Source organism: Helobdella robusta (assembly GCF_000326865.2).
Source record: "Helobdella robusta unplaced genomic scaffold HELROscaffold_84, whole genome shotgun sequence".
Lineage (NCBI taxonomy): Eukaryota > Metazoa > Annelida > Clitellata > Rhynchobdellida > Glossiphoniidae > Helobdella > Helobdella robusta.
Window position 1 is genome coordinate 326921 of NW_008705486.1, and position 14162 is coordinate 341082.

General features: G+C 37.2%; 1 protein-coding gene across 1 annotated transcript in view; it reads right to left on the reverse strand.

Annotated features, from left to right (window-relative positions):
• Window positions 1-3086: 3086 nt before the first annotated feature.
• The window catches only part of HELRODRAFT_182310 (hypothetical protein), a gene marked incomplete at both ends in the record, with an annotated part of 14556 nt that continues 3480 nt past the window's right edge, over window positions 3087-14162 (reverse strand). Inside the window, 8 exons of the mRNA XM_009032587.1 lie at window positions 3087-3232; window positions 3359-3693; window positions 3804-3831; window positions 4070-4178; window positions 7650-7786; window positions 7876-8038; window positions 8809-8937; window positions 9185-9326. Coding sequence (XP_009030835.1) covers window positions 3087-3232; window positions 3359-3693; window positions 3804-3831; window positions 4070-4178; window positions 7650-7786; window positions 7876-8038; window positions 8809-8937; window positions 9185-9326 — 1189 coding nt within the window. The remainder of the gene's footprint in view (window positions 3233-3358; window positions 3694-3803; window positions 3832-4069; window positions 4179-7649; window positions 7787-7875; window positions 8039-8808; window positions 8938-9184; window positions 9327-14162) is intronic.

A 14162-nucleotide genomic window follows, 5' to 3' on the forward strand; every position in this document is an offset into this window, starting at 1 on the left:
ACATTTTAACGTGTCGATCGTTTCACCAGATGGCCAGTAGCAATCCCCATCAAAAATACTCTAACGGAAACAATAGTAGATAAATTATTTTCAAACTGGATTTCGTTGTATGGAGTCTCAGAAACCATTACAACAGACAGAGGCAGCCAGTTCACATCTTTTTCTTTCAAGAGATTCACCCAGTTACTAAACATTAAACATATTCACACCACCGCCTACCACCCAGCAGCCAACGGTATGGTGGAACAAATGCATAGACAGCTTAAGGCCTCACTTATGGCTCACGGTTCAGACAAATGGACGGATGTATTACCAGTGACACTATTAGGCATTCGTGTAACGGAGAAGGAAGACCTAAAGTTGTCACCAGCAGAACTTGTTTACGGCACAACACTCCGCCTTCCCGGAGATTTTCCAAACCCACGGCCAGAGACAACCGATGTACACAGCTATGCATTAAAACTCAAATGCTGGACGGAGACCCTAAAAGCAACACAACCAAGAACAAGTACAAATGTGAGTTACATTCCAAAAGACCTCTTCACTACAGAACAGGTCTGTATTCGTACGGATGCTCACTGCTCGCCACTACAACCTCCATACGAGGGACCCTACACACCCAAAATATTTCGTCATTGACAAAAAGGGGCATAGGGACACGGTGGCAATAGACCGCCTCAAACCCGCATACTCACCGGCACCATCAATACCGTCACCCATGCCAACGACCACAGCGCCGACACCACCTTCTACAACACCTTCAACAAAATTCCGTCGTCGAACGACACATCAGCATCAACAAAAACGTCAACGCTATCTCCATCAACGGACGAGGACATGCCAACAACAGAAACATCTACGTCGACACAAGCACACCCAAATCGATCCATCGACACCAACATTCCATCACCCCGGAGAACCACAAAATCGGGAAGAACAGTTCACCTCCCATCTCGATATCTTGATTAGCATCGATCAACAGCTTGCGCTGATGATCTGGTAGGGAAATATTGTTGAACCACACATCCCTAATCTAAGCATGTGACGAATTACTATATATAGCTTCAACACAAAGACAACAGCCCTTCTTCTTGCGACATTTTACGATTGAACTTCTCTTTGTCTAATTGCATTGCCGAACACGTTTTCATTTATTATGTATTAGATAAATAAATACGTTATAAACATTCTTACTTGTTGTTTCTTATATCTAAAGAAACTCGCAACAACATTGCAAACACTTGGGTGCCTTATGAAGTGTCGACGATGATATTGTTTTTGGAGTTGTTGACTGGAATTATGCTGATTTTTAGTGAGTCTGTGCTGTTGAGGAGTGTTGTATTATCGTACTGTTCTTCCTATCATCTCATCGAAATTTATTGCTTTTGTCGTTCTCTTTTCATTACTAAATGCCTAACGATATTGTAACCTTTCACTTACATTTTAACTGGCAAATCAAAAACCTTAAAACTCAACGATGTTCAAAAACAAAGTTTTAGATGCCAAGCAGGCATTACAAGCGGCAACTAAGTTGTGGTGTGTTCAAGAGAAAGGTAACTTTCAACTATTCACCGACGCTTCAAACGTTGCTGCGCTGTACTAGAACAGAAAAGTTACGAGATTGTGACGCTTTGTGACCCATTGCTTTCTTCTCACAAAAGTTTAATCCAGCACAGACCCGCGACAGCACATTTGGTCAGGAACAGCTGGCAGTGTATTCAGCTATTCGTCATTTTCAACATTTCCTCAAGGGTCGACAGTTTACAATATTCACTGACCACAAACCACTGACATTCGCCTTATATTCCAATTCAAATCGACTAACACCAAGAGAGATCAGACACCTTGATTACATCTCACAGTTCACAACAGGCATTCGACCCGTGAAAGGAGAAGACAACGTCGTGGCTGATGCGTTATCACGCACAGAGGTAGCCACGATAACGTCAAAAGCAATAAATCTCGATGAGATGTCGAAAGAACAGGACGATGGATACCACACTTCTCGACAGCACAAACCCAAATACAGACTGCAAACCGCACCACCATCGACATTTTTGGCAAATTCGTAACCATTGACCTTGGTCTACAACGAAAATTTCAATGGATTTTTATCATTGCCAACGTCACACAGGCAATATTGGGCGCTGACATTGTCACATTTTAATATTACAGTCGACACGAAGAGACAAAATTTTCGACTATGTCAATACGCTACAAGTACAAGGGGTTGTCGAACGCTCCAATACCATCCCGGGCGTCAAGCCGTACATGGTGTCAGACAGCAACATTAGCAAAATTATCGACAAGTTTCCTAAACTAACGATGCTAGTCAATAGCAACAACCAAAATCAAAACAAGATACAAGACCACATTGTAACTACTGAATCACCACATCATACAGTCTCACGATGATTGTATCCAGAGAAGTTACGAGCGGCCAAAGCCGAGTTCAAACACGTTTCAGCTCGGAATCATTAGACCGTCAAACTGTCCTTGAGCATCACAACTTGATATGTTGGCAAAATCATCAGGGGTTTGACACCATGCAGAGACTACCGGGCTTTCAACAACGTTACCATACCTGATCGATATCCGGTTCTACAAATTCACGATATCATTCACAGTCTGGAATGGGTGCGGTAGTTTACGAGATTAGATCTAGTACGAGCTTACCACCAGATCCCAGTGGCAGAAGAAGATATTTATAGCAACTCGTCACATGCCTAAAATATGGATGTGCGGTCCAACAGCATGACAATCGGGACCAAAGTAATACTCCTCTCCATTAATCAATCCAAATCTTTGCTTCCTAACCACTCGTGGTGAAAATTGCTTTAAAAAGGTTGACGTAGAGAAGCAAGGGGAAATTAAATAAATCATTTAAATAATAAAAATAAAAAATAATTATGTTCATGTAGAAAATAGTAATTATTAAGTGTTTTTAAAATGTATATTTAACGGTCGGTATATGAAAGTGGTTAGAACAAGTAAACATTGAAAACATTCAGGCAAAAAAGTTTATTACGAAAATTTTTTAAACCATAAAAACATCAATTATGAAAGCAAATTAAAAGCATGCTTAATTATCTCTTGAACCTTTTATTTTTACAAAATTCCTTTTGGATATTTTTTCGCAAGTAATTGGTATTATTGCTCCTTTTTCTGTGAATTCGATGCTTTTTGCTCCAAACTTTTTCGTTTCCTTCTTCCCATTTCATTTGTTTCAACACTAAAAATTTAAAAAATCAACTTAAAAATAGTAAAATGTAAAAAAAGATCTCAAAAAACATGTTTTATGGATGCGTATTACACCAAAAATTGTGTTTTTGTTAAAATTTAAACTTAATTAAAAAACCTTTATCAGTATATCTTCCCAGAGTTTGGTCATCAATATCCTCATTGTCCTCATTATTACTTGACTCTTCGTCTGAACTTTCTATTTCTCTTAAATATTCTCCAGCAGCTTGCACTTTATCATTACTCTCATCTTCATCCATTAAAGTTTCATTATCGATGTCACTAGCAATTAAATCTTTGAATTCATCTTTAAAATCCTTCCCAAAGTCAACTTCTTCTTCATCAAATTTTCCATCATCATCAATATCTTCATCGTCATCAACACAGTCTTCTTCTTGATCTGCAACCTGACAATCCTCGCTCTCTGCTATATCACAATTTTCGCTTTCCAATCTGAAACAAATTAACAACCATTTATTAATCTAACAACGTTTATTGTCATATCAAATTTGTAGTCACAGCAAATTATGGACCCTAATTTATTACAAATATTGAAATCTTACTTAATGGATTCTTTCAATGGCTGGTTTTCTGGAAAAAGTGTAACATTTTCAAAATATAGGTTTACTAAGTTGATTTAATAACGTTTTATAGCATCTAGGAATAAATCTGTTTAGCCTAAAAAAGTTTGTTTGTTGGTACATGCACAATATACACACCAAAACTTGATTAACTATGCGCAACAATATAGTAAATAAATACTTCCTTATACATATTTGTTGTTCATTAAATGTAATTTATAAAAAAATTACCATGCACATAAACTAACCATTAGGTCCCTCGTGCACTTTTTTTGGATTTTTGCATATAAATCGGTCGAGGAATTTTTTGAAAGCGTAATTTTCAAGAGGATCACCAGAGTAATCAATTTTTTCTCCCTTTTATGGTTGAATTATCATAACAAATAAAAATGTGAAATCGTGATGAATATAAACATAAACACATATAAGAGAGTATATTTTGTATAATATTTTGTATATTTTTGTTATGTATGCCAAACTTTATCTCGGTTTAAGTTTTCTGTTCCGAAATTAGTCGTTTTACTTTATAAGAAAACAATATATAAAAAAAACAAGAGCGTAATGGTTCAATGGTTGGAGCACCTAGTCCAGCGTGGTGACTAATAAATCAATCAATCAATCTTCGTTTTGCGTCCAGAGACCCGGTTTCCCGAGGTAGGACGTTGTATTCTTTGCCATCAACTTTTTACGCCAAATTAGACGATCAGTTGTATCCATTTCATTTAAATTTAGAGCTTTCATGACTTGCTCGATTGTTTGCGACCAGGACTTCTTTGGACGGCCTTTGGGACGTGTGTCATATACTTCAACATCTGCAAGAGAAGTTATGGCACTGTTACCACTTCGTTTGACATGACCAAACCACCGCAGACGGTGTTGCCGGCATTCGTCCTTTATATCATCTAAACCAGCACGACGCAGGATTTCGGTAAATTTGATTTGGTCCTTCAAACTAATTCGTTGCATCCATCGGAGCATTTTCATGTCGATTCGTTGAAGTTGTTGTTCCAGTTTGGCTGTCATTGGCCATGTTTCTGCACCATATAACAAAACCGGACGTATCACAGATTTATAAAGTCTTGATTGTAGTGGTAGTGGGATGTCACGCCGCATCAATATAGAGGCAAGAAGATGCCATTTATTCCAGGCTGCACGTATGCGTGCTTGAACGTCAGCTTCAGCTGTTCCAGTACAATCCAGAACATCCCCTGGATATTGAAACGATGTGACTTTCTCTATTTTAATGGCTTCAAAAACAGTGCTATTTCGAATTTGTTGTTGTGGATTGATGCAAGCAGGACAAACAAAATTGGACACATTAGATAAAGTACCAATCATTTTTGAACAACGTTTTTGACACCACTGGTTACACTGATGACACTTGATTGAATTGTTACCTACACCTGCTTTACAAACTGAACAGGGCCATCGTCCATAGCTGTGGATTGGATGGGTTCACCAGTGTTCATTGCTTTGGTTTTGCTGATGTTGACTTTGAATCCATGATCGGCGAGTCTGGTGTTCCAATCTTCAAATATCTGTGCTGCATTCTGCTCAGACGTGGCTGTTAAAACGATATCATCAGCATATGCTAGATTCCAAAAGTCACTAGTGCGTTATACTCAGAACTGAGTATCGAGCCTTGGTGAACTCCAACGCCAATGTCAAATGCATCTGTGTTTCCAACCGTTGTGTCACAGGTTGAGGTTAGCATGCGGCGCCTCATGATTTAATCTTAACTGGGTTGCCGAATTGCAAAAAAAAAAATATAAAAAGGCGATAATAGGAGAATCATTGGGTCTGAACGGCGTAGTTTAACTCTTGGTTGATAGTAGACGGTGGAACTTTGCATTTTAGTAATTATTGTTTTAATTTGGAATTAAAACGTTTGGTAGTAGGTTTGGCGGTAGGACGTTGTCAGTCAAAAGTCTAACTGGAACGTCGTTAATAGGAATAATAATGATAATTGGTGGCAGGTAGCAGTAGCGGAGTCAACAACAGCTCCAACACAACAGTGTCGTGGTGTCAGTTATTTCAACAACAACTCCAACACAACAGCGTCGTGGTAACAACCACCACAACTACAACAACCAGTTATTTCAACAACAGCTCCAACACAATAGTGTCGTAGTTTCAGTTATTTCAACAACAACTCCAACCCAACAGCGTCAGGGTAACATCCACCACAGCTACAACAACCCTTATCCAGCAACGTCGTGGCGTCAGTTATTCCAACAACAACACTCGCACAACAACGTGACAGTCTATACCGTAGTAATAAAGCACGTTTGTCACCCCAAACGACAATACACACATTAACTTAATAATTGAACAATATTTTGTTAATTTGTATTCTATTTCGATTTAATTGAATATCAATAAAGCTTATTTTCTGTTTCTACACATCAAATTTCAAGTCTTTTGATAGAAGCCGTAAAGAACCTATTACACGTTGGGCTGACAAGAATCTTAGTGTTCGTATACATTTCCATCACAAGTCGAACAAGATATTCTGGAATGAGTTGTCGACGTAGACTCCACCTGATTGCTACACGGGGAACTCGATCAAATGCTTTTTCAAGGTCTACAAAAATGTGTGATAGTTGTTGATGCTTTGCGAGGTACTTCTCTTGCAGTTGCCGAAGGATGTGAATTGCATCAATTGTTGATTTCCCCGCTAGAAAACCAAATTGATAATTTCCGATTGTGATTCACGACGTTAATCTTCTCTCAATGACTTTCTCGACAATTTTCAGGGAGTGTTCTAACAGACATATACCTCGATATGATGAACAGTTCAATGGATCACCTTTGCCTTTGTATAGCGGGACTGTCATGCTATAGTTCCATTCAGTCGGCATTGAGCAATTTCTCCACACTTCACGGCAAAATTGTAGTAACATTTGGATACCTGCAGTACCAGATGCTTTGATAATGTCATTTGTGAGTCCAGAGGGCCCTGCTGCCTTTCCATCCTTCATAGTTTTCAGAGCTTCTGCAAGCTTCTCTACAGTGATGTCTGGAATCGGACCTTCGATGGGTGGAGCGTCAAAGTTAACATTGATGGAATTTGTTTCGTTCAACAGACGGTTGAAGTATTCTCTCTACTGTAGCTTGATCTCATCTTGTTCAAGAACCATCTCATTTTTGTCGTTTGTGATACATGAGGCACCAACTATGTCTTTTTTCGTACGCTTTGCTTGTTTTGCTATACGATACAGAGATTTCATTTGTTCACCTTTGCTTTTAGTGAGCCACTCTCTGCACTGATCTGTCCGAGCCAGTGCAACTTGACGTCTTCCATAGTTGTTCTTCTCACGGAAAATTTTATGGTCATCAACAGACTGATTTTTGCCATTGCTTGTATGCAACTTTCTTTTCAGCTATTGCATTTTGTACACTGTCATTCCACCATCAAGTGTCACCATCAAGGCGACAATCTGTTGAAATTTTTCTCGATGAATATTGCTTTTCAGCTTCCATGGGTATGACTTGGTTGAACGTAGGTGCTCCAACCATTGAACGTAATGGTTCAATGGTTGGAGCACCTAGTCCAGCGTGGTGGCTATACGGTTGAATAATGGAAATAATATTTTCAAACTAGTTTTACTGGTTTTTACTGTTTCATTACATTTTACTCTTTAAAGTTATAATTCTCGTAACAAATGAGAAATAACAAAAACGCCTTAAAATCATTAATATAACAGATAACATCTAACAGGAATGTCAATGCACAATAGCAACATTAGTGATGTCAAATTTCTATGAACAAACGAACGATAGATTTAACTGATAAACGACAGAAAATATTCATAAAAAATTACTTACATTAACTATTGATTTGGCAAAGATAACAACTGTTGGATGATAATGGTACAAAAAAATATTCAATTCCCACAAACAGTCCATATCAGCCCTACAGAAAGCTGGGTTTCGATGTAGCGGATCATAGACATTTGACAACACTGCAATGGATGTTGGTTATTTGAAAAATTATTAAAAGTGCAGAACAAACAGTGTAAAGTTAAAAATTAACAAAATAACGCTAAATAACCCCTACAATTACTATTCGTCTTGTGCATCCATGACGATTTAAACGAAGTTGGTGATCTCTTATTCAAAACATTTGTTTCGACTTTTTCATAACCAGCATCCATATGTTGAACCATTGTTTCCTTACTTTCGTTATTATCGCAACTTTCATCATCATCTGTTTCCTGTTAAATTTGTGGAAATCATGTTAAAAATAATTTAAATTCCGTTTATAAATCTTAAAATTATGACGTGTTACTTCAGTTTTAGTCAGTCATATTAAGCATACATTTTAGCATATCTTCAATCACCCTTCTTACCTGGTCACAACTTTTCTTCATTTTATAATTTCTAATAATAAAAACGATACTATCCTATTAATATCATTCCTATTCTAAAGTTCTTGATCAACGTGCCTTAAAATCCGGACAAGAAAAATATTATATTGTCGTTTATATCAGTACATTAAATATCCAAAAACGTTTCTTATAACGACATAATGAGTGATTATTGATAAGAAATTTTATAAGTTGGTGACAAATATCAGCGCAGCAAATATGCATTGATTTAAACTTTACAATACCAAAATTGATAATGAAGTCTCACAAATTTTTTAAAGACAGATTTAATTTTGAATGAAATACATTTTTTGATCAAATAACAATATGCAAAAAATGCATTGAACAAAAGCGTCAATATCAATATATGGCCAAAATCGGTCCGTAGAAATGCCATGTTTTGCGCTGCGTCATGGCATGATTTGAATACTGTCTGTTCGAAACTAGAAGACCATCATACGCATACCCCAGCATAATGCGTATGTGCGTCATGTTGTGGTTGTGTGGAAATGTGCCTTCGTGGCATGAAAATTTAATTATAAGTTTAAAATAACGTGTAAGCCGCTCCGAGTTTGACATGGATGTATTATAGAAGATAAAAAAGTATTAATGTAAACCTCATTTTCTTTGCAGAATTTGAAAACAGAAGACTTTTCACTGGCTAGTTGTGACAGTAAATACAACGAACTGCAAATCATTGATGGACTCATGAATTGACACACTTGAAGCAGCCTCTTAACAAATGCCTATGAAGCATATAACATTTTTATTAGTAATTTATATGATCCAATCGTTAAGTTACGTCAAACTGTTATAAGTCAAGAATTTGTACAAAATGACTCAAAGTAATCAGTACGTTTCGTTCAAATATTAATGACATTCCTTTCACTCAATTTAATGCTAATAACCCTCATTCATTTATTATCCTTAATGTCAACAAAGATACTATCATTATACATTTAATCAATTACCATTATCAAAATTATTGCTAACCATTACTCTTATTTCAATGTGATCCTTTTTCATGCTTTTGTAAAGAATATTAAGAAACAAAGGAAGTTTGTTCGAAGTTGGCAGTTCATGGTCTAACATCTTTTTGTAGAGAGCAACATAAAAACGATCGCTTTCTTTATCACTAAAAATATAATAATATTGTTTTCAATGTAAAATAAAATCAATACAATTGTGAAAAAACGTGGTGTTGATATATTTTATGAAAAAAAAATTTTTTTAAACTAAGTTAAGATGGCTTCTTGAATGTGAAATTTTATGGTACGTTAGTAGTATCCATATGCAACGTGCAGATAAGATATGTACTCAAGCATAAGTTTGAAGACTGTAAGTCTCGTAGAAATTATTAAGCAAACAAAGAGCTAGCGAACATGTTGAAGACATGTTATCAACTTAAGATTACAACGAAAATGATACGTGAAGTGTGGAATGTCAACGTACCAATGATGTTTATGCTGCTGTTGTAGGTCAACTGAGGGAGCGCCTAGTTATTTAATTTAAATATTCAGAAATCGAGCCACGGCCACCGGATCCGCCCAAAGGTCGGCGGTGATGAGAAGGGGTGGGATTGGCAGGGCAGTTAAAAAAATGTTGGGTAGTATGGTTGGGTGAGTAACAGAGGCAGCATTGGTCGAGGATGGTATCATTTATGCGGCTGAGGTAACTATTGGGGTGAGTGGCGTGGCCACAGCAGAGCTGTGACAGGATGGTTCTTGTTTTGCGGGTTGCGATGCTTCAATTTTGTTGATAGGAGTTGGTGGCTAATGAGTATAAGGGTTAATTCATCAATTCATCAATCACTCAATCAATCATCACTCTTTAATTCATCATATCTTATACAGAAAAAATGATTTTTCTTCGGTAATCCCTTACCATATATAATGTAGAGTTATCAAATATTGGTTATATCTTATATATACTTAGTAGGAACGCACAGATATAAATATATATAAGATACAATTAATATTTGATAACATCCTACATTGAAAATGGTAAAGGATTTTCATACAGAATTACCATTATACAGATTAAGGTTTTTCTGTATAAGAAATATATATATATATATATATGACGACTATGCGCGTCAACAACATTCGGATATTGGTGTTACAACCACTTCACTATCAAGACGTCTCACAATGCATATACAATGAGGAGACATCAAATCTCATTTGCAATCAACACATGCAACTCCAATAACCAGCTAAATTCTTGACAACAACACAAAAATAATTTTATAACCGACTCCTTGAACTTGTAGGGTACAGTTATTTCTCTCTACGTGCAGTTGTCCTTCATCACGTTCTTTGGTTGGAATAGTATATTCGTAGTTTAATACTATCATTCATTTTTTTAATGATTCTTTTCATAATTTTTTCGTCCTGTTCGAAAGCGGTTGACATATGATTTTTATAATATATTATAAAAAACAACTGCACTAGTAAACCAGAAATGATAATGAATCATAGCCATCTAATATATTTGTTCGAATGTAATATTGGTGAGTGGGGGCACCATAAATCTGAATATATTAGTATGACGACGACCAAGTTATCGAGAAGACTCAGGATGCACGTACAAACCGGCGATATAAAGAATCACATAAAAGAGAAACACAAAACTAAAATTGCTAGACAAATCTTGGACCACAATGTGGAAATCTTACATTACAATAACAACCATTATAATTTACAACTAGCCGAATCAATACTCACAGAACAAAGACATCCGATAATAAATATTCAACAACGGGCAATTGGAATTCTTTCTACCAATAAATTTAGAAACAGAAGAATCATCGATAATGAAAACACGTAAAAGTGTTATATTTATCGATGATGAAAACACGTAATAAAATATATTTTACGACGTTGAAGATTGTAAAACTAAATATTCACTTTGAACAAACAAGGAATCAATAAATAGGCACAGTACAAAAATATTTGAGCATCTGGGCACAACCAAAACATATCCATTTGAACACCGAAAATGGTATAGGAATACCGAATAAAGCTTTTCTGTTCTATCATGCATGAAATAAACAAAAATTTTGGTTTTGAACAAAAGAAACATTGAAAATGTTTTACGATCAACCGTTAGAAAAATCGATAAGTTAAATTTGAAGTTAACTAACGCCGAACATGCTGTGATTTTCACCAATAATTGCATTTCTTACAGTCTTAATCCAATATATATATATATATTATTGCAGAAAATTTAATATAGTGCCAATTTAAAAGTTTTTCAAAAACGCCCTCATAAAATTCATACAAAAGTTCACAATGGAAAAAATTACTAAAACAGCAAAATAATAAACACAATTAAATCGAAAACAAGTATATTATTAAACTTTTTTTAAATTTATCAACACTCGATTCAGGTTTCATCAATGACTTTGGTAGCGCATTCCAAAGAGTCGGCCCAGCAACAGATACTGCTTCTTGCTCCTATATTCAATTGTGGCCGATTAATGGCCATCAGATTTACATCATGAGACCTCAAATGAATGTCTTTTACAACAGTTGATTTTCAGTCAAACTTCTCCATTAAATACTGAGGCAGGTATCCATTTGATGCCTTGTACATCAAGGAACATATTTTAAAAATTATTCTTTTCTGAACATTTAAACAGTAAAGATCATTTAAAATTGGTATTGCATAATCAGACTTTAAGGCAACTACAACAGTTTTAGCTGCTCTATCTATTTTAAATAGACTGAAGAATCGCAACTGATTTATCCGGAAGACCATAAAACAGGCTGTTGCAATAGTCCAATCGCGAGTGAATGAATGCATGTATCAGAGTTTGCATTGTAGACCTGTCTTACGATTTGCGAACACAATAAAACCTTTGCAAGTGGTAGGTAAACGATAAGGAAAGCATTTTAAAAAGATTCTTCATTGATAATCTTGAACCTAAAATACATCCCTGATTAGACACTTCATTACAAAATTTTATATTTTCTCCATTAACATCAATTGAATTTATATTCATTTTGAGCAGCTGTTGCCAAGTGCCGACCGGAAAAAACTGAATCTTTGATTGGTTTCATTTGAGACGATTCAATGACATACAACAACAACACACGTTTAGACGGCATTTTCCCCGAGAGATCGGGGGTTGCCGTTTGGCTACCTATGATGAAACCGAAATACCCCTCGACGCCATCCACATCTGTCACTCGCCTCAGTATCACGCAACCCCGCTTTCACCCTGTCCTTCTCCACCTGCTCTCTCCATCCCAATCGCGGACGACCCCTTCCTACCACTCCTTCAACCTCGAACTCCAACGCTCGCCTAATCCCGACCCTTTCATCCCTTCTCAACACATGTCCATACCACCGCAATCTCGATCTCCTTATCAATGTCACAATGTCCTCATTCAGTCCCATCATTGACATCAGCTCTGTACTACTCCTCCTATCCTTCACTTTAACCCCACACATCATCCTCACCATAGCTCTTTCAGTCTTCTGCAGTACACTTGCAGACGATTCAATGACATCCAGACATCAATTTTCTTCGGGCATGTAACTAAGTTATTAATTACAATCTGAATTGATTCTGACTTACTGGAAGCTATTATCTGAATGTCATCAGCATATGAATGACTAATAAGACCATATGACTGAATTATTTCCAAAACTTCAGCTGTATATAAACAAACAGAATTGGTCCTAACAGAGATCCCTGCGGCACACCACAAACTATTTTAACAACGTCTGAAAATTTGTCATTGTAAAAAACTTGATAGGTTCGGTTATAGAGATAAGCCATTTCGCACAAACACCTGTTACACCAAACAACAAGAGCAACAACACACGTTTAGACGACATTTTTCCGAGATCGGGGGTTGCCGTTTGGCTACCTAACCGAAATACCCCTCGACGCCATCCACATCTGTCACTCGCCTCAGTATCACGCAACCCCGCTTTCACCCTGTCCTTCTCCACCTGCTCTCTCCATCCCAATCGCGGACGACCCCTTCCTACCACTCCTTCAACCTCGAACTCCAACACTCGCCTAATCCCGACCCTTTCATCCCTTCTCAACACATGTCCATACCACCGCAATCTCGATCTCCTTATCAATGTCACAATGTCCTCATTCAGTCCCATCAGTGACATCAGCTCTGTACTACTTCTCCTATGCTTCACTTAAACCCCACACATCATCCTCACCATAGCTCTTTCAGCCTTCTGCAGTACACTTTCCTCTCTCCTCAACACCCAAGTTTCACCACCATATACCATCTCTGCTCTCACACATGCTTTATATACCCTCCCTTTCATCTTCACTGACCATTTCTTTCCACATAATACCCCACCCAGTTCCCTAAATTTCATCCATCCCACACGAACTCTAGCCGTAACTGCGCTCAAACATCCTCCATCCGCATTCAGCTTATCTCCTAAGTAAACAAAGCTTTCCACTCTTTCAATACCACTACTCAACCCCGTCCTCGCGTCCGTCCTATTAATCACACCATGAACACATTTCTTACATTTGAACGTGCCTTCCACCTTTTTCAGTGCCACCCTCACACCACTACATCTCTTATGCACCCATTTCTGACATCCTATACACAATACTAAGTTAGCCTTCACTCTCCTGTCATATACCCCACAGGGGTCTATTTTACTTATCACTCGCTCCCCACCTTCCCCACTCACCATTACCTTCGTCTTACCAATATTAACTTTTAACCCTTTCTTTTCAATAACACTTTTCCATCTGTCAAATTTTAACTGCAATTCTTCCATGCTATCAGCCATCAAGACTAAATCATCTGCATACAAAATCTCAAATAACAACCCCTCCATTATGTTTCCACACACAACATCCATCACAATTGCAAACAGAAACGGTGATAACACTGATCCTTGATGCACTCCTACCTTAACACTAAAAGCGTCCGACATCCCCCTTCCAACCCTCACCTTTGTCTTTGCCCCTTCA